The sequence below is a fragment of the Myxocyprinus asiaticus genome, chromosome 28 (assembly GCF_019703515.2).
Source record: "Myxocyprinus asiaticus isolate MX2 ecotype Aquarium Trade chromosome 28, UBuf_Myxa_2, whole genome shotgun sequence".
Taxonomy (NCBI): domain Eukaryota; kingdom Metazoa; phylum Chordata; class Actinopteri; order Cypriniformes; family Catostomidae; genus Myxocyprinus; species Myxocyprinus asiaticus.
In genome coordinates, this window is record NC_059371.1 from 35,901,509 (window position 1) to 35,927,240 (window position 25,732).

Genomic DNA, 25,732 nt, shown 5'->3' on the forward strand with positions numbered 1-25,732 from the left:
ACAGTTATTAAAGTATTAATAATGCACAGCACAGGAGAACTATCTGAAGGAAGGGATCTCACTCTCTGTGAGTTTCCCCTCTGCTTTTAAGCTGCCTCCCTCCTGATTATAGAGCAGGCTCAGCTGGGAGCAATCAGCTACCTGTCCCAGAGAGTGTGAGACGAGCAAAAGAGGGAGAAAACACAGGGAAAATACACACCACAGTAACTCCAATCATAATTCCTAGACAATATCCACAACTAGTGACAGTGACAGCTATACACAATAACAACAATAAAAATAAACACGTCCCCCCCAAGTAGAAGGTTCAACAATCCCAAGTGATCAGACTTCATTATGTTTGATCTCATTGGACTTGTTAAGGCTCTCTAAACAAAGTAGGAGCTTGTAGGTAATTGACCTTTATGTTTGCCTATTGACCCAATACATGATCAGAAATGATCCAATTGCTTCACCTACTCTAAAAGTATGGAAACGTTACTTCTATTTTTGGAAATTGTACTGGCACTTTTGTAATTTGAACTCAAATAAGCCCTGTATGGCAACTGAAAGCACACCGTTTATCGTCCTCTAGCGCCACCTGCTGTTAAGTTGAAGTAAACTCCACTTTTACATTCGGTTTAATCACAAGCTTGAAAAAACCCCAAGGTTACAAAATCAGTCATTATCTGAATAATCTTGATTATTTCATAAATGAAGGGCGTCACGTCTTAAAAAGAAGAAGAAGAAGAAGAAGAAATAAAAAAGAAGAAGCACAATGGAAACAGTATGTTTGATCTCACTGGACTTGTTAAGGCATTGTTCTATCCAATCTAAAATACTTTTGATATCCCTTTGTATCTTATAATATGTTACTTAGAGATTTTGGGGACGGATCAGAATTTAATTTGGTGTTTAAAACAACTACAAGTACAAACTGAATAAAACTTGGATTTAGGCCCCAAAAGTGAGAGTAGCTGTCTGTGCAGGTGCTAGAAACCACACTTTTAATGCCGAAATAACCTGACAAAAAAACACATACTGTTTCGTTATAAGTTAAAAGTCAGTGTCTAAAAATAATGACGAATCCTGTAAGTGTTTTGGTTTATTTACCGGAAGAGTTGCCTAGTTACGTCCTTTTATTTTTCTTTTATTATTGTTTTTGTTGTTGCTGTATTCTGGCACCTATTTATTGTTTGCTTTTTTGACATTTGAATGAACATTTCTTTTTGTATTGTACTTGTATGCGGCAATTAATAACAGTTCATAAATATTTATTACGATATGTTGCAGCTGGAGCGGCCAGTCACGGACTGTAATTAATATTCATGAGACACGCCTTCGCCTTACAAGTATTCGTTAGCTTGCCAAAACAGCGAACGAGCGCCAACCATATTTTTGTCTGCCTCGCAGCAACGTCACGTCATATTATTAATATTCATGAGCCATCCATCCAGGTTTCGGAAATGCTCGTGCAAGTTCCACAGGTGAATCGAAAATCGCAGCAGTGACAACTGAGACACAGAACGGCGGAGAACATAGAGTGTTAGTGTTGGTGTACAGCTGGTTTTAAACGATTCTGGACTGCTTTAAAAGGTAATGTGCTGTTTTATGCGGTCATAATATCACGTGTCATCATGTCAAACACATGACTACTAAAGTAACATACTAACAGCAATTGTTGTACTTGTGTGATAGTCGTAACTGCTGGAAAATCCAGCTTAAACTGGTAGTTGTGTTTTGGAACATGGTAGCTGGATTTTAGCTGGTCCAAGCTGGTCTTTAGCTGGTCATGAGCTGGTCTTTAGCTGGTCCTGAGTTGGTCCAAGCTGGTCTTTAGCTGGTCCAAGCTGGTCATGAGCTGGTCCAATCTGGTCTTTAGCTGATCCAAGCTGGTCATGAGCTGGTCCAATCTGGTCTTTAGCTGATCCAAGCTGGTCATGAGCTGGTCCAATCTGGTATTTAGCTGGCACAAGTTGGTCTTTAGCTGGCCCAAGCTGGTCTTTAGCTGGTCTTTAGCTGGTCCAAGCTGGTCTTTAGCTGGTCCAAGCTGGTCATGAGCTGGTCCAGTCTGGTATTTAGCTGGCTCAAGCTGGTCCAAGCTGGTCTTTAGCTGGCCCAAGCTGGTCATGAGCTGGTCTTTAGCTGGCCCGAGCTGGTCCAAGCTGGTCATGAGCTGGTACAAGCTGGTCATGAGCTGGTTCAAGCTGGTCATGAGCTGGTCCAAGCTGGTCTTTAGCTGGCCCAAGCTGGTCTTTAGCTGGTCTTTAGCTGGTCCAAGCTGGTCTTTAGCTGGTCCAAGCTGGTCATGAGCTGGTCCAGTCTGGTATTTAGCTGGCTCAAGCTGGTCCAAGCTGGTCATGAGCTGGTCTTTAGCTGGCCCAAGCTGGTCATGAGCTGGTCATGAGCTGGTCTTTAGCTGGCCCAGGCTGGTCTTTAGCTGGCCCGAGCTGGTCCAAGCTGGTCATGAGCTGGTACAAGCTGGTCATGAGCTGGTTCAAGCTGGTCATGAGCTGGTCTTTAGCTGGCTCGAGCTGGTCCAAGCTGGTCATGAGCTGGTCCAAGCTGGGAGACCAGCTAAGACCAGCCACCTGCTTATCGTACCAGCTCAAATTGGTCAAGCTGGTTTTTGGAACATGGTAGCTGGTCGACCAGCTCATGATCAGCTTGGACCAGCTACCATGTTCCAAAACACAGCTACCAGCTTGAACTTGATTTTACAGCAGTTCAGCTCGAATGTGATGTCCAAAGCCAATGTGAAGTGCTCGAAGTTAAAAAAAAATAAATAAATAAATTGTATGAATGCAATGAAATAGTTGTTACTGGGATTATTAGGTTTTTCCAGTATTGCATAGATAATAATTTGTCTCGTTTCGTACATTTGAAACAGTTTTACGAACTGGAATCTTGCAAGACACAGTATTGCCATGAAATTACATTCAAATGAGTGTATTAATCAGAATTCTGGGTCTCTAAAATGATTTACTAGTTACATAAATTCATGAAAATAAGCACTCCTTTACTAACTAAAAAAGTACCATTGTATTTGCATGTATATCTGGACTTGTATCATGTTAGTGCCATGATTTTATTTATTATTATTATTATTATTATTTACATGTATTCTTTAAAGTTCCTTGGAGTGCTGCGTAAATAATATGAAGATGATAATCATGATCCAGCACTGTTACCACCACAGTAAGATTTTGCAAAGGTTCTCCTTCTCTCATTGCTTCTTATGTTTCACTTTTCTCAGTGAAAAGCTATAGAAATTACATGACTGTAGTAAGTTGTTTGGTTTCTCAAAAGGAGCAAGAAGCAATTTAACAAAGGTTTTGCAATCTTAAAAGGCTATATTTTATGTTTTATGGCAGATATGCTTGCTTAAGTTTATTGAAAAAGTGTTGCCTTTGTTTTTACTATTAAAAGCACAGTCTCCTCTGCAAGTGCATGAAAGTCACACTAAGACTGTTTCCTGTGATAAAGTGGGTGTTGCTGAAACTTGTACAGCTGATATGAAGTGCATATAGTGTTGGGTAACTAAAGTCAAAATCGATGATCGGGGAAATGTGCCTATGGGTGGGAAACCAGTATTTACAGTTGCGTGCAGATGAAAATGGAGATTACAGCGTTTGTTGATAATGTGTAGATATTTTGCCATACTTCCTATACTTCTCTGAATCTATCCTGATCGTGAGACTGAGTCACAGGAGTGGGAAATAGTTTTGCTCCCTTCCATGCTGAATCAATAAACCCTATCAAACTGTTAATATGCCCACGGGGACAGAATTTAACAGGAACAAATCCATAAAGGAGAACGCCGTATGCCTATCATACATTACGTGGCAGTCAACTAGTAATATCAACTGACATTTTAAAAACTCGTCCACGCACAAAAGCCAGAACTTGAAACGACACTTAATGCTCAAGCAAGCCTAATTTTAACTGCAGCATGACTGTTTTGTGAAATGAGCGTCTCCCGAACAGACATTCAAAAATCATAATTTTTCATATGAATCTACCAAGGAGGTCTATAACACCTGGAAAAATCGATCTAATAATATTTGCGATTTAAATGTTGCTTGCAATAAATTTCGTTTCGTCAGGGTACACGTTTATGCTGCGTTCCATTCAAGTTGGATGTGGGATATTCCTACTTGATATCTCCGATATTCGGAACTGCAACGCTCCCGTTAGCTTAGCAAGGGTTTGACTCTCATTAGAGATGTCTCCTAGCAACCCAACTGCAGCGCTAGCATTTGTTCTTCAGGTGTACGATTATCAAAAGAGATTATAATTTACCATGTTTTATACACCTGTTTGTTAAACAAGCTTTAATATAATGTAACGTGGAAATGAACTCATTTATCGATATTACTTAATAAAGTGAATGTTTATCACTTACTTTGTATCTCTCCCTGAGTGTCAGCATGTTTGTGTGACATCATGCCCCTGCATCTCGGTGAAATCAGAGTTGAGAGTTTCTGCACGAGCCTACAAGTTGTAATTCTGACTTCAAGATGCATTCCATTGCACTTTTCCTAGTAGGAAGTTGAAGTTGGAAAATCCGACTTTCTGAGTTGAATGGAACACAGCACTACTTTTCAAAACTTGATCTGACACTGAATGCTCAAGCAGCCTAATTTACACTTAGAAAACTCCTGATGTTGCTATAACAATGCAAAAAGCATTTACCAATTTACTTGAAGTGAAAATCAGTTCTCCTTTCCTGTTTAATAAATTAAGTAATCACACGGTCATGCAGAACATCTCATGTTTTTAAATCCATAAGGATCTCTTTCTCAATGGCGATAGCGGCAGTGATGATGATCTCGCGCTCTTCGCTTTCAAATTACGTACATCACTTAAAGCGTGATTGCATCACTCAAGGCCAGCTAGAAGGCCTCGACCGGGACATAGCCTATAGATCACACCCACCAAGAACAAATAAATCTATCTGATTGGCTGATGAATCTGACAGTCTGACTTTAGTTGCTCATTCATTTGCACTGTTGAGGGATTCTGTAGAAAATTCTGAAGGCCTGAGGGGGTGGAGCTCAGACTCACGTGCTGCTTCGGGCATGTGATTTGTGAAAAAGTTGTTACACTTTGCTTGTAAGCATCAAGGAATAAATTCTGACTGGATACATTTTTAGTTTTTCACTATTTGTTTGTAGATTAATTAAGAGTGGAAAGCGATTAAAATACATAGGCATAAAGGTGATTGAGAATGTAAGGATGAAAAATATTTATTTATTTGGCATGTTAGGCCAGCAGAGAAGGCTTTGCTGGCCCTGAGGATTCGCCACTGGGTTCATTACATGTAATGTGGCAGTTTTGAGGTGAAATGTCCACTGTGTGGCGCTAAAAGCGAGTTCAATGTTCTTTTGAGTTTAAAATCAAAACCAAATCAAAACCTACCTTCCTACCTTAAACCTAAACCTAACCTACAGTGTTGATATGATAAGGGATATGAAAAAGAAAACAATTGCTGAAGCATTTTTGGTGCTTTTATGTCACTTGTCTGCTCATGTCTTGACTCATGCTCTTCCGGACTCACACCCCGGTCTTTTACATCGCAAGTGCAATGCTCGATCAGTTGAGTTACCGCACAATTTGATTACACTTGAATAATGCAAACATTAAAATGTATCACCTTGCTTGTCTTGCGCTATAGTAAAAATGTTTAGATGTCATAATATAGCATTGAACGAGGAACAGAATGAAAGTAAGTATTTATGACCTGATAATCTGCAGTTTTACTCGTGATTTGTGTGAAAGGGAATAAAACATTGTTATTGAAGTGCCTCTAGTGTTCATTTCACCTGGAAACTGCTGCGTTTCGCACAACGAGCCACGCAAAAATCCATTTGCAAAAATGAAGTAATAGTAACATGTTTCGAGGAGACCATGTTGCAGAATTTATGGGGAAAATGTGCTTAATTATCATGGGAAAAAAAACAATAGTAACACTTCCAAGGGCGTAGATTCCAGGGGAGATGGGGGGGAGGTAACTCCCCCAATAATAAAAACAAGCAAGTACAACCTCCCCAATATTTACACCATGATCAATGGAAACGTGTCAATTCTTAACACTGTAACCCCCCCCAGTGTTCAAGCCAAATCTACGCCCTTGAACGCTTCCATTGGCTTCATTCCCTTTAACCAAAATTTCTTATTTCCTTGCTTTGATTTAGTTTTAAAACATGACCCAGACATGTTCTTGAAAGGTTTTGTGAGATTCACCCACTAGATCTGTATTTTCAAAGTAGACTGACCAGAGTTTTTGAAACCTGTGATGAATGGCATGTTGTACCTGTAAAGACCTAGATGTGGAGTTGAACGCCAGACAGCTGTTACACATATCAGCGGCTTTTATGTGCAAACACAGCAAGGCTAGTGTGCTGTCAAATAATGAGATTAAAACGTTTGTTAAACTTTGATGTGAACAAAACATGACTGTTTATTTCCAGGAAGTGATGTGTAAAGGATTATTGTCTGTGTTTCATGCTGTGTGACAGTAAAAGATCCAGGAAGTGTGGCAACAGTTGTTTGAAGCAATTTGTTGGCACACATGGGGCTGATTACAGGTTGCAAAGGAAACAAAACATCAAGACATGGGCTGGAGACTAGATATTTTGCATTGTCTACTCTTGGTGTAATCACATGGGAAGGTAGTAACGTGTCAAAACAACAACTCTCAAAGAAAAAGCTGAGTTAAGTTACAGAACTCAAGTAACCAGATTTTGACAATGCATGTTATAGGGTTTTATAGTCAGTGTTTTCTCAAATTACTAATTGTCGAAATACTTGTAATATGGCACAGAAGGTTCATAAAAGTTGTCCTTGCAACTTATGCATCATATTCGAAGTCCTCCAAAGGCATACAATAGATTTAGTTGAGAAACAATCCAAACTTGAAGTCAATTTTCTGCAAAAATTTTGAACTCTGTTTCATGTTCAAAGGGGCTCATGTCCATGCGATAGCTTGCGTTGTTTTAGACTGATCTCACAGTGAAAACGGAAACAGTAGGTTGACTTTTCTTTAGATAAAATCAGTCTGTATGTTCTGAAATTTTAAACACTGCCCCCATTGACCAAAGCGGTAAGTGTTGTTGGGTGAATGGGCATGTGTGAGCGCTAAAAGGAGGGGCGCTAAAACAAGTTGTGAAGTGAGTTGTTTTCAGCTGTAAAGGCTGTAATACACTGATACCCCCTAACCCAAACCCCAAACCTAAACCTAACCATCAATGGAGTAAAAATGTAATGTTAGAGGGAAAATGCAACCTCTGAACCGCGCTCGTCATCACTGATTATGTGGACACAATTATTTCCTGATTTCAACTGGATCTGAACTCGGGTGTCCCACGGTGCTGACACAACGCGCTTCTGCTCACACCACTGGGGAAGGTGACCGGCAGGAGCCCATGTAAAAATGTCTGATGGGAAATGACAGCATTATGTGGCTGATCCAAGGGTACCGCAACCCTCGTAAAAACAACATGCAGACTTTCTGTGTGATCGTGTTGGTTTTTCAGCACTAAAAACAACTCATTCTTGAATATGCTTTCGGAAGTCACATGAGCATACGGTCATAGTCTTGTAAGTAGTCTGCATAGCCTCATTAAGACCATATGTGCTGTTGAAATGCTTTGTGTTTTAGGGAAATGTTTACAGTAACTCAGCACCCTCAGAACTTAACATGATATTGAATGAAAGCTAAGCTCATCATTTCATCTTCCCTGTGCATTCAAGTTTAAACTAGACATTTTTATTTGAACGAGGGCAAATCTTAGGGACATTGTGTTGATAAAGTAAGCAAGTCACCCTTCGATAAAAGACATATATTCTATATCAAACAGAATGAACTAAAATTCAAACTGTTTATTGATCGCAGAAACGTTATGCTTAATCAGTTATTTAGCTTGCAAAGAATCAAAAGAAAATAATTTTAAGATTTACTCATTTCAATTTCTTAACAAAATTCCATCAAGTTTAATTGAGTGATCTTTAATACATTAAAACAAAAACAAAAAGGCACAAAAATAGGCTAAAATATTTTTTAGAGTGTTGGAATTTACGCCAATAGTGTTACTCAACCACCACAGTCACGTATTATAAAGTTCGATTTAATTTAGACCAAGGAAGAGAATACTTTTCAAATGTGATTGATTGATTTAAATGTGACCTTGCTTGTTGATTGAAATTGATTGGGATTTGGCTGTCCTCCAAAGATGATTAAAGTTTCTGTTGCATATAGAGTATAAGATGAATAAAAGTGAAAGAATGTAGAAAATTATTAAAAGGTCTCCCTTAACCTCTTAATGACGGATGGGTCAAAAATGACCCACTTGCGTATTTATTTAAATTTAATTTAAGTTTAATGCATGTTTAAACTGTGAAATTGTAAACTAATATTGACATCCAATACATCATTTGAAAGATCTGGGTCTCAAGATTTTATATTTTAAAGAGATTTTGACAATAGCAAAGTTACAACAATGAGATTTTATTAAATGTGTCAAGAGTGAAAATCAAAACATGGAAAATGAAACCAGAAGTTCTGACATTTATTGTCTTCCAGCCAAACACAGATGAGCACAATCTTCCAAACTTCGGTATGTTTTTCATTGCAAGAGTCCAATAAAAAAAATCCATTAGAGATTTTAGTCCAAAAATGTACAAATATGAAGAAATATTGATCAATCTCTCTTTGTTCAGGTTTTATATATTTAACACAAGTTATCATTCATATCCATTCTCTGTGAAATCTTGCACTCTGTGCAGAGTTTCAGTTGCAAAACACCCAAACATGATATTTGGGAGGGTCTTACGAACAAAATGAGCCCTCCCTCAAAATTTTCTGTGCAGTTGTGATAGTCATTCAAAATAGCCAAACAGGACAGTCGACGCGACATAAAGATTTGCGTCATCCGTGTTTGTTGTGATAAAGCCGGCTAATGAAAAGCTAGATCATTTTTGACTGATGGGTCGTGTAGCTAATGAAAAGATGATATGAGGGTTGTATATATCCCTGATGCCGATTCGCGAAGGTTCGGAGTGGAAATCCGTGTTACTGCCGTACTGTCAACAAAGAACTCTGCTTTTGGACCCGCGATCTGATCCACCCTCCTCGGCTTCAGTGACCATCACTGAGGGTTTGGAGAACACATGCACCTGACTGCATTTTTTCATCAAAACCCCTGTTCAACTGCACATCCAGGGGGCTTGGACATGTCATTCAAGCCGAGATGAGCCAACCTCCCCGGCTTCAGTCACCATCACCGAGGGCCTGCAGGAACCGCTCCTCCCGACTGCATTTTCACTCAAACCCCCTGTTCAACTGCACATCCAGGGGGCTCTTGCATGTCATTCAAGCCAAGATGAGCCACCCTCCCCGGCTTCACTCACCGTGAGTTAGACCCTATAGCACATGCGCTCCCAATGCATTGTCATTTTCTTCCGTTGCTTTTCATTCCATTTGCATTGGGAGCAGGTGTGCTTCAGGCTTCACTGGTGGTGAACGAAGCCGGGGAGAGCGAGGCTCCCTGGCTTGAGGGAGTGGCTAAAGACCCTGGGTGAACAGCAGAGCAAAAGTTCTGAAAAATGACTAGGTCAGTTTACATTTATATGGGGGAGAATTGAAAAGAAGCATCTTATTGTATGTAAAAGTTTATTTCCATTGCAACATTTCAAATTGCAATGTTATTTTCACATTAATACATTTATATGGAATGCATTATAATGCTGAATAAAAACCAAAATTATATCTTCATGTAGATTTTAATTTGTATGGGATTTTTTACATTGAAATATAAACAAATTGTGTGTTTTGAACCACTTTGATAATTGGTTTACGGAGTTTCTATAAGTGGTCTACTGGCACATCCTAGTGGCCTTTTTTATTTATTTTTTTTTTGGAAGTACACTTACATAAATCATTATGGAACAAAGAGTTTTGGTCACATCGACTTCAAAATTATGTCGGACCTTCATCAGACATTTGGCTTTGCGGTCACTAATCAAAATATTTGATAATTTTTTTATACTACAATGATACATTTTTACTCTTGAATAACAAATGTTTTAGTGTCTACTTTCAAACGAGCCCAAGTTTGTGTTTGTAGACCAAAGGGTTCAAGAACTGGAAGAGTTTTACTTTGGGTATGTTGCTCATGCACAAAAAGAGGCCAGATGTTAAGATAAAGTAGCTGCCATGGGTCCAAACAAGCCTGAACACAACACAGACATACATTTTATTTAAAGAACCCACAATTTGACATGCAGGTGACAGTGAGTCTTGTCTTAAAAAGTCCTCCAAGTATATTTGTGGGTTGCTAGTCTAAATTTGTTAACATGAGACACCAGCAACATTTTTCATCTTTTATTTGTACATGTACCCTTAAGCCTAGTGAGTTAGTGTTATCTCTTTCATTATAGTAGGATAATAGGATGAATTTGCTGGTAGTGTGCATGTTTTAGCATAAAACTAATTCTGTGACTCAAAGACAGTCATAACTGTACTTTTTCTCTATGGGAACTTACGAACTGAGTTTTACCACAGTGGCAAGTTCTTAAAGTCAGTAGCCTATTCATTGCTCACTGTTAAAAGTTGTGGAACATGAGTCCATAAAGCTTTGCATTCAGGCCATATATATTCCTTTTGTTCAAGTGCTCGACTGTGGAATTGAATCCTTTGGTTTGTTTTAAAGTGGGTTTGTGTTATACACTGCCTGCCCAAATTTTTTTTTTTTTTAAATTGCCGATTGGATTTAAATAAGCAGATACTTAAGAGCTTATGATTTGATCATTATTGCAGTGATTAATATGTTTCAGCCAGCAAAAATTATTTTAACCTTAACTGATGCAGTGTGTAGCTTCTCATTTCTCAAATAACCATGTCGGAAGGCATATCCCGTGGTCGTGGAAAAGATGTTTCCTGTGTTTCAGAATTGCCAAATTATTGGCCTGCATCAAGCAAAGAAAACAACTAAGGAGATTGCTGAAATCACTGGAATCTGGTTAAGAACTGTCCAACGCATTACTAAAACCTGGAAGTGTAGTGGTGAACCATCAGCTTTGCGACAGAAATGTGGTCGTATAAAATCTTAAATGATCGTGATCGGAGATCACTAAAACGCTTGGTGAAGTCACATAGTAAAACACCGACAGTAGAACTCACAACTATGTTTAATAGTGAAAGTAAGAGCATTTCCACACACACAATGTGACGAGAATTTACAGGATTGGGATGGCCACAAGAATGCCACTTGTTAGTGAGGCTAATCGGGGAAAAAAACTACTTCAGTTTGCTAGGGAGCATAAAGATTGGACTGTGGAGCAATGGAAAAAGGTCATGTGGTCTGAGTCCAGATTTACTCTATGGGTACTCTAGGGTAAGAAGGGAAGCGCATGAAGCGATGCACCCGGTTCGACTCTCCCATCATCAATACAAGATCTCGGCCAAAAATGAATGCAACTCTGGACGTAAATGAATGTTGTGACATTACATAAGGTTGTCGAAACAATGCCACGACGAATGCGCGCCGTAATCAAAGCTAAAAGGTGGTCCAATTAAATATTAGAGTATGCAACTTTTTTTTTTTTTTTTTTGGCCAGGCAGTGGATAATAACGATTGTTGGCTTGTGCTTTATTATTTTTGTCTGTACACGTTTACGACTGTATTAAGTAGCTAACACAATACATTATTTCTGTTGAAAGTATTGAAAAATTTTAGCTTTATCTCATTTGACTGCATGTGTTTCGGTTATGCTTTATGGATATGTTTATAAAAGTTTGACATGTTGAAGAAACTCATCCAATGAGTTTCCAAAGAATTCATCAGTGATAGTTTCGATAAAGTATCACACTTATATCAAAAAGAGCTAAATCTTTCTGAGGAAAATTTTGAGTGGTGCTTGCCTGTGCAAAACTTGTTACAGCAATGCTAGCAGGGTGCTTACTGTCAAGGAAAACCTGGAACTAGCAGGCAATTTGCACTTCTCTTTTTTTTTCTTTTAGATTTACGCATTTCAATTTCATATCAAAAGTCCATCAAATTGAATTGAGAAATCTTTAATAAAATAAAATGATAATAAAAAATAATTTAAGTTTTATTTAATCAATTTTCTTAAACATTACGCAGTTCAATTTGATGGAATTTTGTTATGAAATTGAAATGCGTGGGGGGCCTGGGTAGCTCAGCGAGTATTGATGCTGACTACTACCCCTGGAGTCGCAAGTTCAAATCCAGGGCGTGCTGAGTGACTCCAGCCAGGTCTCCTAAGCAACCAAATTAGCCCGGTTGCTAGGGTAGAGTCACATGGGGTCACCACCTCGTGGTCGCTATAATGTGGTTCTCGCTCTCGGTGGGGCGTGTGGTGAGTTGTGCATAGCGTGAAGCCTCCACACGCACTACGTCTCCGCGGTAACGCGCTCAACAAGCCACACGATAAGATGCGTGGATTGACGCAACTGAGGTTCGTCCTCACTACGCCACCACGAGGACTTGGAGCTCATTGGGAACTGGGCATTCCATATTGGGGAGAAAAAGGGGAGAAACTTTTTTTTTATTGAAATGCGTAAATCTTAAAAGTTTGGAAAAGTAATGGAATTTTATAAAATCTTAACAATTGTGGAAAAGTCATGGAAATTCTGTAGTGAGAAAATACCCTTTTCTAGTTTTCCTCCGCCTACATTATCTTAAACATTACACAGTTCAATTTGATGGAATTTTGTTCTGGAATTGAAATGTGTAAGTCTTAAAAATAGGCTAAAATATATTTTTTAAGTTTGGAAAAGTGATGGAATGTTATAAAACCTTTAAAATTGTGGAAAAGTCATGGAAATTTCTCTAGTGAGAATATACATTTTTTTTTTCTAGTTTTCCTCTGCCTAAAAATATCTCATCATTAGCTAAAAGTTGCTCACAAACCATAGTGATTTCTCATTTGTGAGTTACACATCACCTCAAGACACCCACGTTCGTGGTGCAGCATCTAGCTTTTTTTAGCACAAGGACACATTCGGTGTGCCAGGTGAAAAGTAAGCCTGATCACATAAGCCTGAAACGTTATAGCACACCTCTCAATATGCTATTTGTTTATCTAGAAGCCACAAGCAGTGAATAGTGGACTATTGTAACACTCATTCTGTTCAAAATCACTCTGTAAACTCTCTTTCTGTTTTTCTCTGCAGGTTATCTAGCAGGCTCTAGGCCTCTTCCATCACAATGGCTAGCCAGCCAGACCCTGCCAATCCCAGCCATGCTCTGTTTGACTGCTTTGTCAAGGCTCAGACGTGTAAAGAGGTGCAGCAGAACTTCAGCGAGCTCTGTAGCCACCTGGAGGTGGATCCCAGAGACTACAAACTCTTCTACAGCAAACTGAAGGAAAGACTCAACTACTGGAAGGCCAAAGAGCTCTGGCAGAAGATAGACAAGAGAGCCGCCCATCCGGACTATGAACAGGGCAAAGCATGTCACCAAAACAAGGTACCATAAATTACCTGATAAATGGCAGATATTAACATCAATAAAGTTGCTTATCACAGGGAAAGGGACAAGGGCTATGAAATAGACCCAATGACTACGATGTTTATAATCTGTCTGTTTCCTTCAGTGTTTAGTGTTGGGTGCGGGCCCATGTGGTTTGAGGACCGCTATAGAGTTGGCTCTACTGGGTGCTCAAGTAGTTGTACTTGAGAAAAGAAGCTCTTTCACCAGAAATAACGTTCTACACCTCTGGCCCTATACCATTCGAGACCTCCGTAACCTCGCCGCAAAGAAATTTTATGGCCGATTCTGCTCAGGCTCCCTTGATCACATCTGTAAGAATCTTCCAGCTGCATCATTTTTGTACAATCTGTGTGAATCTCTTGAAGAAAAAATGTCCAGGTCATATTTCACCCAAAAACAATTATTTATAGGCCTATATTTTGCTCAAAGATATGACCATTAAAAACAGTTTCCTGCAAAACTCTCATTACTATAATGCAAAAAAAATTTATTCTAAATGCTCTAATACAGTAATAAAAGTCATCTGTCCGGAGACAGTGATTTTTGATTTATAATGTTTTATGATTTGTTTTATTTTATGTTACAGCAGGGGTTTTCAAAGTTTTAGACAGTAAGCCCGCCCCTCAGACAAAATTGACGGGACGGCTCGTTCAAATTAATGACGAGTACACCGTTTGATTGCCGTCCAATTAAACCACCCGTTCTGGTATTTTTCTCCCTCACTAAACTATCCACAGAGGCAGAATTTTTGTACGAATTAACAGAAGCAGAGCTACTATGTATTAATCTGAAAAATATTAGCTATTAATATTATTCACATTCATTTATCTTTAAAATAGATTTTTATTCTATTCTTTTATCTTTTGTTTTTTCTTTTTTTATTTATCATCATTCTCCACGCCGCCTCTGACATGCTCTGGTTGAAAACTGTTGTATTACAGTAATGAGAATTTGGGTGAAAATTTGCTTAATTGTCATGAAAATAATGTCACTAAAAATAGACCCTTCTTCATGTGAAAAGTAGAGCTGTCAATCGATTACATTTTTTAATTAAATAAGTTACATGATATGCCGATTAATCGCATATAATAAAAAACTATAATTTCATATATAATTATTAATAATTATGAATGGTTAGGTTTAAATAATTATAAATATATATTATTAAAATATTTCATAAAATTAAAATACATTACATGATTGTGGCAGACAAATAAAGCATTGTTAAGACAATAAAAACGTGGCTTTAGAAGGCAATAGATTGTTTATTTCCATATTATTAAACAATAGCCTATTATTGGCCTACAGCAATCCAATTTGCAATTTAATTTGTCAATCTGTCCAAGATAGATTTATTATAAGGGCTTTTCTAAGGACGTGCCAATGTACACATGCATCAGACGTATGCTTTTGGAGCATCTCATTTTGGTTGCGTGGTGTCATAAACATAGTGCTCTTAGTCACTGTATCAAGTAAAACATCGTTTGAAACTTAGAAAAATACATCTTAAGATCCCTGCCTTCATAATTATGTGCCGTCCAGCTGTGTTTGAATGCAAGAACGTGTCCTCATCTTGTGCTGTCGCTAGTGTCAAGCAAGCCTGAGTGTGGTTTGTTCTCTGTACAGCTGTGTGTTGCCAATACAGCCGGAGTTCCGCTCACTGCCCCCTGCTGAAAACAGGTGGTACTTCAAGCTAGAATTGCTCCAAAAGTAGGAATATTATGGTATTGAACGGTCCGGGGACATGATTACATAATTTTTTTTTTTTACACATAATTTTTTAGATTATTAATCACACTGAATTAACACGTTAAATCAACAGCCCTAGTGAAAATATAATTTCTTATTTTTTCTTATGATTTTGGGGGTGAATTATGACCCAGACATGTTCTTGACAGGTTCTTAAAGAAAAACTTTTTTGTTGTCAAACTAGGGTACCCCCCCCACACACACACACACACACAAACTTATAAAACTGTAATTATGAGGTCTGTGTTTGACCAGGTATCCGTCAGCTGCAGCTGATTCTGCTGAAACTGGCTCTGATATTGGGAGTTGAGGTGCACACAGGTGTGAGCTTTAAAGGTCTGCTTGAACCATCAGGAAACACAGGTACAAATCAGCTCTGGTTGGTGATATTTATTCACATAGTGATATTGTTATTTGTGGTGTTACTGTCAAGATGTTGAACAGACAAGTTAGAAACTCTCAAAACTTTGCTGAAACTAGAGTTAGAGTTACTTATTATTCATTTCTCTCTCTCCTTCTCTCAGGATGGAGGGCAGAAGTATCACCTAAGTCCCACCCAGCTGCTTCTTTTCAGTTTGATGTCTTTATTTCAGCTGGAGGAGGAAGATATGTGCCAGATGGTAAAACATACATATACACACATTAATATCTGAGTAAATTTCATTAATTTATTCTACATTACAAAGTCACTTAGCTTTGAACTAAATACAGACATGTGAAAAAGAAAGTACACCCTCCTTGAATTCTATGGTTTTACGTATCAGGACATAATAAAAATCATCTAGTCCTTAGCAGGTCTTAAAATTAGGTAAACACAACCTCAGATGAACAACAACACATGACATATTACACCATGTCATGATTTATTTAACAAAAATAAAGCCAAAATGGAGAAGCCATGTGTGAAAAACTAAGTACACCCTTACTGCTTCCATAGGAATTAAGAGGCTAAGTAGTAGCCAGGTGCTGCTAATCAAATGCCCTTGATTAATTTAACATCAGCAAGTGTGACCACCTCTATAAAAGCCGAAGTTTTAGCAGTTTGCTGGTATGGAGCATTCATGTGTGTGTTAACGCAATGCCAAGGAGGAAAGACATCAGCAATGATCTTAGAGAAGCAATTGTTGCTGCCCATCAATCTGGGAAGGGTTATAAGGCCATTTCCAAACAATTTAAAGTCCATCATTCTACAGTGAGAAATATTACATCTCACACCCCACACCCACTCTGACCTTCACATCACACAAACACCAACACCTCCTGCAACCCCCCTCCTCCCCCCTCCTGCTACTCAACCTGCACTTAATATCTGTGAAGATGATGTGAGCCGCATTTTTCAGAAACAAAAGACAAGAAAGGCTTCAGGCCCAGATGGCGTTTCACCTGCGTGTCTTAGATCCTGTGCTAACCAGCTGGTCCCCATCTTCACACAGATCTTCAATAGATCACTGGAGCAGTGTGAAGTCCCATGCTGTTTCAAACGCTCAATCATTATTCCTGTCCCAAAGAAACCAAAAATCACAGGACTTAATGACTACAGACCTGTCGCCCTGACGTCTGTGGTCATGAAATCATTTGAGAGACTGGTGTTGGCCCACCCGAAGAACATCACTGGACCCTTTCTAGATCCCCTTCAATTTGCTTATCGAGCAAACAGGTCTGTGGATGATGCAGTCGACATAGGATTGCATCATATCCTGCAACATCTGGACAGACCAGGGACATATGCAAGGATCCTTTTTGTGGACTTCAGTTCAGCTTTCAACACCATCATCCCAGCTATACTCCAGAATAAATTACACCAACTCTCTGATCCCATGTCTATCTGTCAGTGGATTACCAGCTTTCTGAATGACAGGCAGCAGCTTGTGAGACAGGGGAAACTCACTTCTAGCACCTGTACAATCAGCACAGGTGCCCCCCAGGGATGTGTGCTCTCCCCACTACTCTCCTCCCTCTACACCAATGACTGCACCGCCAAGGACCCCTCTGTCAAGCTCCTGAAGTTTGCAGACGACACCACTGTCATCGGCCTCATCCGAGATGACGATGAGTCTGCATACAGAAGGGAGGTTGAACAGCTGGCTGTCTGGTGCAATCAAAACAACCTTGAGCTGAACACGCTCAAAACGGTGGAGATCATTGTGGACTTTTGGAGAAACACCCCAACACTGACCCCCCTCACCATTCTAAACAGCACTGTGGCAGCAGTAGAGTCATTCAGGTTCCTGGGCACTACCATCTCACAGGACCTGAAGTGGGAGACCCACATTGACTCCATTGTCAAAAAGGCCCAGCAAAGATTGTACTTCCTTCGCCAGCTGAGGAAATTCAACCTGCCACAGGAGCTGCTGATACAGTTTTACTCCGCAGTCATTGAGTCTGTCCTCTGCACTTCAATAACTGTCTGGTTTGGTTCAGCTACGAAATCAGACATCAGAAGACTACAAAGGACAGTTCGGACTACTGAGAGGATTATTGGTTGCCCCCTGCCCCCCCTTCAAGAACTATACACTTCCAGAGTGAGGAAAAAGGCTGGAAAAATCACTCTGGACCCCACTCACCCTGCCCACTACCTTTTCGAACTGTTGCCTTCTGGCCGACACTTCAGAGCTCTGAGCACCAGAACCGGCAGGCACAGGAACAGTTTTTTCCCTCAGGCTATCCATCTCATGAACAGTTAAATTGCCCCATTGAGCAATAACTATGTGCGATACACAGTTTAGTCTTTTTTTATATTTATCCAACACATCCAACCTCTTATGCCATTTCATTCCTCTGAAAAATAAAAATAAAAAATTTGCGCTGTACATAACAGATTGTATTAGATTTGCACTAACCGTGTGTATGTATGTATGTGTGTGTCTGTACGTATGTGTATGATTATTTTTTATTTTTTATTATTATCTATGTCTTGCTGCTGTTTTTGTATTGTTTTTGTATTGTTGTACACTGGAAGCTCCTGTCACCAAGACAAATTCCTTGTATGTGTGTAAGCATACTTGGCAATAAAGCTGATTCTGATTTTGATTCTGATTCTGATTATTCACAAGTGGAAAACATTCAAGACAGTTGCCAATCTTCCCAGGAGTGGACGTCCCAGCAAATTCACCCCAAGGTCAGACCGTGCAATGCTCAGAGAAATTGCAAAAAAACCCAAGAGTTAAATCTCAGACTCTACAGGCTGTTCATGACAGTACAATTAGAAAAAGACTGAACAAGTATGGTTTGTTTGAAGGGTTGCCAGGAGAAAGCCTCTTCTCTCTAAAAAGAACATGGCAGCACGGCTTAGGTTTGCAAAGTTGCATCTGAACAAACCACAAGACTTCTGGAACAATGTCCTTTGGACAGATGAGACTAAAGTGATGAAGTTTGGCCATAATGCACAGCGCCACGTTTGGCAAAAACCAAACGCAGCATATCAGCACAAACACCTCATACCAACTGTCAAGCACGGTGGTGGAGGGGTGATGATTTGGGCTTGTTTTGCAGCCACAGGACCTGGGCACCTTGCAGTCATCGAGTCGACCAGGAACTCCTCTGTATACCAAAGTATTCTAAAGTCAAATGTGGGGCCATCTGTCCGACAGCTATAGCTTGGCCGAAATTGGGTCATGCAACAGGACAATGATCCCAAGCACTCCTGCAAATCTGCAACAAAATGGCTGAAAAAGAAAAGAATCAAGGTGTTGCAATGGCCCAGTCAAAGTCCAGACCTCAACCCGATTGAAATGCTGTGCATAAACAAATGTCTGCAAACCTCAATGAACTGAAGCTACGTTGTAAAGAAGAGTGGGCCAAAATTCCTCCACAACGATGTGAGACTGATAAAGTCATACAGAAAATGATTACTTGAAGTTATTGCTGCTAAAGGTGGTTCTACAATCTACTGAATCATAAGATGTACTTAGTTTTTCCACATTTTGGCTTTATTTTTGTTAAATAAATCATGACGCGGTGTAATATGTCATGTGTTGTTGGTCATCTGAGGTTGTATTTACCTAAATTTAAGACCTGCTAAGGACCAGATGATTTTTATTAAGTCCTGATACGTAAAACCATAGAATTCAAGGAGAGTGTACTTTCTTTTTCACATGACTGTACATTGAGTACTTTAATATTGCCATATTATTTGAAAGAGCCAATAAAATGGTTTGAACACAGTTTGCTGTGACAACATATTTCTTATTGAAGCAAGAAGTTGGAGCACAACATATCGTAGGGTTTTTTTTTTTTTTTTATAGAGCTTTTTGTTTGACATGGACTAAAAGCCACAAGGCTCCAATTTTGATTTCACAGGGTCTTTTGGTTTAATTCAGTAATGCGTAACTTCACTTTAAAATTGAAGACATTTTTTCCCCTGCATGTCGTTAGGTTTTAAGATAAAGGAGCTAAGGGGGAAGTTGGCCATCGGGATTACAGCAAACTTTGTAAACCGTCACTCTAAAGAAGAAGCTCAGGTACCGGAAATCAGTGGAGTGGCCCGAATATACAATCAGCAATTCTTCCAACGACTGCAGTCTGAGACGGGTATACATGAGAACAGACCTACACACACAAGCACACACATTTATTTGTACCTATCTAAATGGAAAGGAAAACATTTTACATTTTTTGAATAAAAATGGATGAATCATTTTTCCAATTGATGATTTAGCTCAAGCAGTGAAGTAAATAGCTACAGATTAGTAAAAAAAAAAAAAAATTCCAATTGAATGCATCTCTAGATGTCCCCAAAAGCGGTTTTGTCCGATATACACTATATTGCCAAAAGTATTCGCTCATCTGCCTTTAGACGCATATGAACTTAAGTGACATCCCATTCTTAATCCATAGGGTTTAATATGACGTCGGCCCACCCTTTGCAGCTATAACAGCTTCAACTCTTCTGGGAAGGCTTTCCACAAGGTTTAGGAGTGTGTTTATGGGAATTTTTGACCATTCTTCCAGAAGTGCATTTGTGAGGTCAGACACTGATGTTGGACGAGAAGGCCTGGCTCGCAGTATTCGCTCTAATTCATTCCAAAGGTGCTCTATCGGGTTGAGGTCAGGACTCTGTGCAGGCCAGTCAAGTTCTTCCACACCAAACTCGCTCATCCATGTCTTTATGGACCTTGCTTTGTGCACTGGTGCGCAGTCATGTTGGAACAGGAAGGGGCCATCCCCAAACTGTTCCCACAAAGTTGGGAGCATGGAATTGTCCAAAATCTCTTGGTATGCTGAAGCATTCAGAGTTCCTTTCACTGGAACTAAGGGGCCAAGCCCAGCTCCTGAAAAACAACCCCACACCATAATCCCCCCTCCACCAAACTTCACAGTTGGCACAATGCAGTCAGACAAGTACCGTTCTCCTGGCAACCGCCAAACCCAGACTCGTCCATCAGATTGCCAAATGGAGAAGCGTGATTCGTCACGCCAGAGAACGCGTCTCCACTGCTCTAGAGTCCAGTGGCGGCGTGCTTTACACCACTGCATCCGATGCTTTGCATTGCACTTGGTGATGTATGGCTTGGATGCAGCTGCTCGGCCATGGAAACCCATTCCATGAAGCTCTCTATGCACTGTTATTGAGCTAATCTGAAGGCCACTTGAACTTTGGAGGTCTGTAGCGATTGACTCTGCAGAAAGTTGGCGACCTCTGCGCACTATGCGCCTCAGCATCCGCTGACCCCGCTCTGTCATTTTACGTGGCCTACCACTGCGTGGCTGAGTTGCCGTCATTCCCAATCACTTCCATGTTGTTATAATACCACTGACAGTTGACTGTGGAATATTTAGTAGCGAGGAAATTTCACGACTGGACTTGTTGCACAGGTGGCATCCTATCACAGTACCACGCTGGAATTCACTGAGCTCCTGAGAGCGGCCCATTCTTTCACAAATGTTTGTAGAAGCAGTCTGCATGCCTAGGTGCTTCATTTTATACACCTGTGGCCATGGAAGTGATTGGAACACCTGAATTCAATTATTTGGATGGGTGAGCGAATACTTTTAGCAATATAGTGTAGCTCACTTCTGGGGACAATTTTGTCCCCAAACTATACCGTGTACACATACATGCATGCAGTTCATTCTCATCCTCCTCTTTCAGAATTCTTCTATTTCTTTCTTTGCTCCTTCTGCAGGCATTGATCTAGAGAATATTGTCTACTACAAAGATGACACTCACTATTTTGTCATGACTGCCAAGAAGGCAAGTTTGTTAAAGAAAGGAGTTATAAAGCAGGTATGATACACACACTCAGAGACTCTACACTTCAAGAATATCTTGTATAAAAGCTAAACAGTGCTTTGAGCATGTAGAAGCAGTTGAAAAGAACTGGGGATATCAGCATGGGAGAATGATGGAGAAATTCAGACATGTTTCAACTCCGATGGTGGGCCGTGCATTTCAAGTCTAGGTGTGATTCATGCCATTAAGAAAACAGTTTCACAATGAATAAGACAGCCTAGATAAGATCTTGTGCTTTTCGCTCTTGAATTACGTACATCACTTAAAGCGTGATTGCGTCACTCAAGGCCAGCTAGAAGGCCTGGACTGGGAAATATCCTAACTAGGATCACACCCACCAAGAACACATAAATCAGTCTGATTGGCTGATGAATGAGTCTGACTTTAGTTGCTCATTCATTTGCACTGTTGAGGGATTCTGTAGAAAATTCTGAAGGCCCGAGAGGTGGGAGCTCAGACTCATGCGCTGCTTTGGGCATGCGATTTGTGAAACAGTTGTTACACTTTGCTTGTAAGCATCAAGGAATAAATTCTCACTGGATACATTTTTAGTTTTTCTCTATTAGTTTGTAGATTAATTAAGAGTGGAAAGCGATTAAAAATACATAGGCAAAAAGGTGATTGAGAATGAAAGGAAGAAAAATATGTATTTATTTGTCATGTTAGGCCAGCAGAGAAGGCTTTGCTGGCCCTGAGAAATCGTCACTGTTCAACTCGTATCCAGCTCACGTATACACTTACAAACACGCTTATCACACTACACACTGTTGTCCAGCTATTCTTTGCTTTCCCAGTCACTGTATTCTCACAGGAATAGCCAATACAACAATACAACCTGTATATTGTAGCTCAGACAGTGTAGAAATAGGATTAGACAGTATTAAAGTGCAACCTCCTGCTAATGGTTTTGATCCCACTTCAGTCCTGCGGGTCAAAACCCCTGGCCAAAGCAGTGAGCATATAGTGATCGCTCTCATATACACAAAAAAAGGTAAAAATAACATAAACATGAGAATACTGAATGCACCTTTATTAATGAAGTTAACAAGCTTATTTTTACCACAGACTCTCAGAAACTTCAGAAAGTTTACACGGCTCAATGTAAATAAGTAATCTGTTATACATTTCTGTATTGTTGTCTGTTTTGATCAAAAACTTCTCTGTTCCTCTTCAGGACTTCACTGATGCAGAACAGCTTCTCGCACCAGCAAACGTCAACCAAGAGGCCCTGCTGCAGTACGCCTATGACGCCGCTAACTTCTCCACTGAACACATGCTGCCAGATCCGGAGTTTGCACACAATCACGCGGGCCTGCCGGACGTGGCCATGTTTGATTTCACAAGCATGCATAGAGCAGAGAACGCCTCTCTCGTGAAGGAGAGGAAAGGAAAGAAACTGCTCATCGGACTGGTGGGAGACTGTCTGGTGGAGGTGTGTTTTAGTCACTGAATAGTAAACAAATGCACTTAGATACTTCACATGAACAATATGGACAACATTCATCTAACATGCAGTGTTTACATTAGTTTGTATGAGGGACATACTGTAATGTATCAGCCAATATTAGCATTATTTTAATCTACATTATTGACATTATTACAGTCTGATTAGGCCATTAATGGAAGCAAAAACCACATGGGCTTATTTTTTTTCCTATTCAAACAGTTAATTCTAAATATGCCTGGTTACAATAGTATTAAAAGTATTACAAAATAATTTCTACAGTATGCTAGTCTGCAGAAGGTCAGTTTTCTAGTATACGGTAAAATGTTTCGATGCTTGATTTCACTTGAAGCATGTTAAATTCGAGATAAGAGCTTTATTATAAACACTCTAAATTAAAAATTAATTAAGATGATATGACAGTGTAGATTTATAATACTGGCCAACTTATTGGTTATCGGCTATAACAAAAAGAACTAGATAGGTAAAGATTGGTAAGACAAACTTTGATGTTGGCTTGACAAAGCCAAAGTTTTAAAGTTTAAACTAGTTTTATTAATTTGATGGTTATACAGACGTTACAGAAAGACAAACAGTCAACTACCTACCTAGCTACATAGAGAGAGAGAGCGCGAGAGAGAGAGAGAGCACAACTTAAAGCAGATTAAAGGCCTGACAGTTAGAGTTTGAACTGATGAGCATTCTGTTGGTCCATTTGAATAAAAGGCCTTGTGTGGGTTTGTTTACATTTGAATTTTTTACATTTTCAGTTTGAATTAACGAGCATTCTGTTGGCCCGTTTGAATATAAGGCCTTGTGTGGGTTTGTTTACTTTAAAAGTTTTGACAGTTGGAGTTTGAATTAACGAGCATTCTGTTGGTCCATTTGAACATTCCACATATGTAAGTCTGAGATTTTTCAGATTTTTCATTGTCTGCTGTGTGAAAACCGTAAGTCTGATCAGTTAGAACAGTCTGATGGTCTGTGCCGAGTTTGGTAGATGTAGTTTAAAAAGCTCTAGGAGTAGTTAGTGTTAGAAATTTTGGTATCGGTTTAGGGATTTTGAAAAAAAACATAAACAAAGTTTGTAGAATAGCAGTAAGTTTGCTTCCTCAAGCCAGCATAATAATCAGCCAAAGGTATTGGCAGAATTGTCTATATAAGTGCATGTTCTCAGTCAGCTTGGACTTAATTATGTAAGTCCTTATTATTTTAATAATGCTTTTTTATTCATTATAACTTTTGTAGTGATGTTTTTCCTTGTTTTGTTTTTTTCTGGCAGCCATTTTGGCCTCTTGGGACCGGCATTGCTCGTGGTTTCCTGGCTGCATTTGACACCGCATGGATGGTGAGGAGTTGGGGCAAAGGTGTGTCACCCCTGCAGGTGCTGGCGGAAAGGTAGTCAACCACTTGTTTGTTTTTTGTCTTTATTCGCCAGCTACCACATGACCTCTAAACCACCAAAGCAAAGATGTCACTTATTTTTATACACACAAAACACTAGCGTAGTGGTTAGCACATGTGAGTACTGAGTCATGGTGTTCATGTGGGTGATGCAAGCCAAGTTCTAATCCAGCTTGCAACTGTTTTCTCGATCCCATTCTCCAAGTTTCAGTGAAAAAATGAGTATCATTACAGAGAACATTTATAAAATGTTTTAAATGGTACTGTATGTCATGTGTATTTTTCCTAGGGAGAGTGTGTATCAGTTACTCTCTCAGACGACACCAGAAAACACAGGCAAGAACTACAGTGCATACAGCATCGATCCGTCCACACGATATCCAAACCTCAAACTGTCCTCTATCAAACCAAAACAGGTGACGCTACATGCATACAAAAGCTGACTGCAGTTAAATCACTAACTTGCACTAACTTAATAAGTAACGGAAGTGTTTTTGTATTATAATGAAAGTCTTGTTTATATGTGTCTTCAATTTAAAGGTCCAGCATCTGTATGACAAAGAGGAAGATGATCACATCAGCAAAACCACCAAGCAGAAGGAACCCACCAAAAACCCAAAACCTAAACAAGGTAAATGCACACCATTTTAACTGCTCTAGTACATTGAGCATCATTGTTTTTTGTTTTAATTACCATTTATGGGAATAGAGCATACATTGAAAAAACGTTTTAGTTTTTCTTCCGTCTAATGGTATTTCTGAGTTCATTCCTCAGATTCAAATTAAGACCCTTCCTGTAATGTAAATTGATTGATTCCTCCCAGTTCTTCAGTTCCTCACAATATATGAATCAGCCCTGAAATTCACAGTCACACACTTTGCTTTTAAAAGATTAACTGAATCTGTGTTTAGAGTCTATCAGGCGTCTGGAGGAGCTGTTGTCTTGGTGTCAGAGGAACACAGCGGGGTATGAGCAGGTGAAGGTGAAGGATCTGAATGAGTCCTGGAGGTCTGGTCTGGCTCTCTGCGCTCTCATACACCACTTCAGACCTGAACTGATGTAAGACCAGCTCTTACCCTGGATCATGAATATTAACACGCTCATTTAAGCACACAGAGATTAAGTATTAAAACAGTACTGTGGTGCTACCACGATCCAGTGATGGTATTAAATGTTAATATCATGGTACTTTGTTATATATACACTATGCATACTGAAACCAGATAGATAGACAGACATACAGACAGACAGTCTTTTAATAACACAATGTTTTGTAACATAAATTGCTGCACTATTTAATAAAAGTTCAATTATATTTACATTAGTGAGGTATGTACCTCTGTCTGCTCTAGTTGTGAAACCTGCCGCACTACAATAATTGTCACAATGTCTGTAAATACGATGCA

At 39.5% G+C, this 25,732-nt stretch overlaps 1 protein-coding gene across 5 annotated transcripts in view; it reads left to right on the plus strand.

The window, feature by feature from the left end:
* Positions 1-1,400: 1,400 nt before the first annotated feature.
* Positions 1,401-25,732, plus strand: part of LOC127418738 (F-actin-monooxygenase mical1-like) — a 52,872-nt gene continuing 28,540 nt past the window's right edge. The window contains exons 1-12 of one of the 5 annotated variants that reach the window (XM_051659502.1): positions 1,410-1,575; positions 13,178-13,472; positions 13,600-13,807; positions 15,501-15,608; positions 15,770-15,865; positions 19,620-19,775; positions 21,371-21,471; positions 22,652-22,909; positions 24,204-24,319; positions 24,615-24,741; positions 24,866-24,956; positions 25,238-25,385. In XM_051659502.1, the coding sequence (XP_051515462.1) occupies positions 13,212-13,472; positions 13,600-13,807; positions 15,501-15,608; positions 15,770-15,865; positions 19,620-19,775; positions 21,371-21,471; positions 22,652-22,909; positions 24,204-24,319; positions 24,615-24,741; positions 24,866-24,956; positions 25,238-25,385 (1,670 nt within the window). In that variant the 5' untranslated portion in view covers positions 1,410-1,575; positions 13,178-13,211. Of the gene's footprint in view, positions 1,576-7,398; positions 7,582-13,177; positions 13,473-13,599; positions 13,808-15,500; positions 15,609-15,769; positions 15,866-19,619; positions 19,776-21,370; positions 21,472-22,651; positions 22,910-24,203; positions 24,320-24,614; positions 24,742-24,865; positions 24,957-25,237; positions 25,386-25,732 lie in introns of those variants that run through there. The other 4 variants (XM_051659503.1, XM_051659504.1, XM_051659505.1 and 1 more) reach the window with 4 other exon arrangements.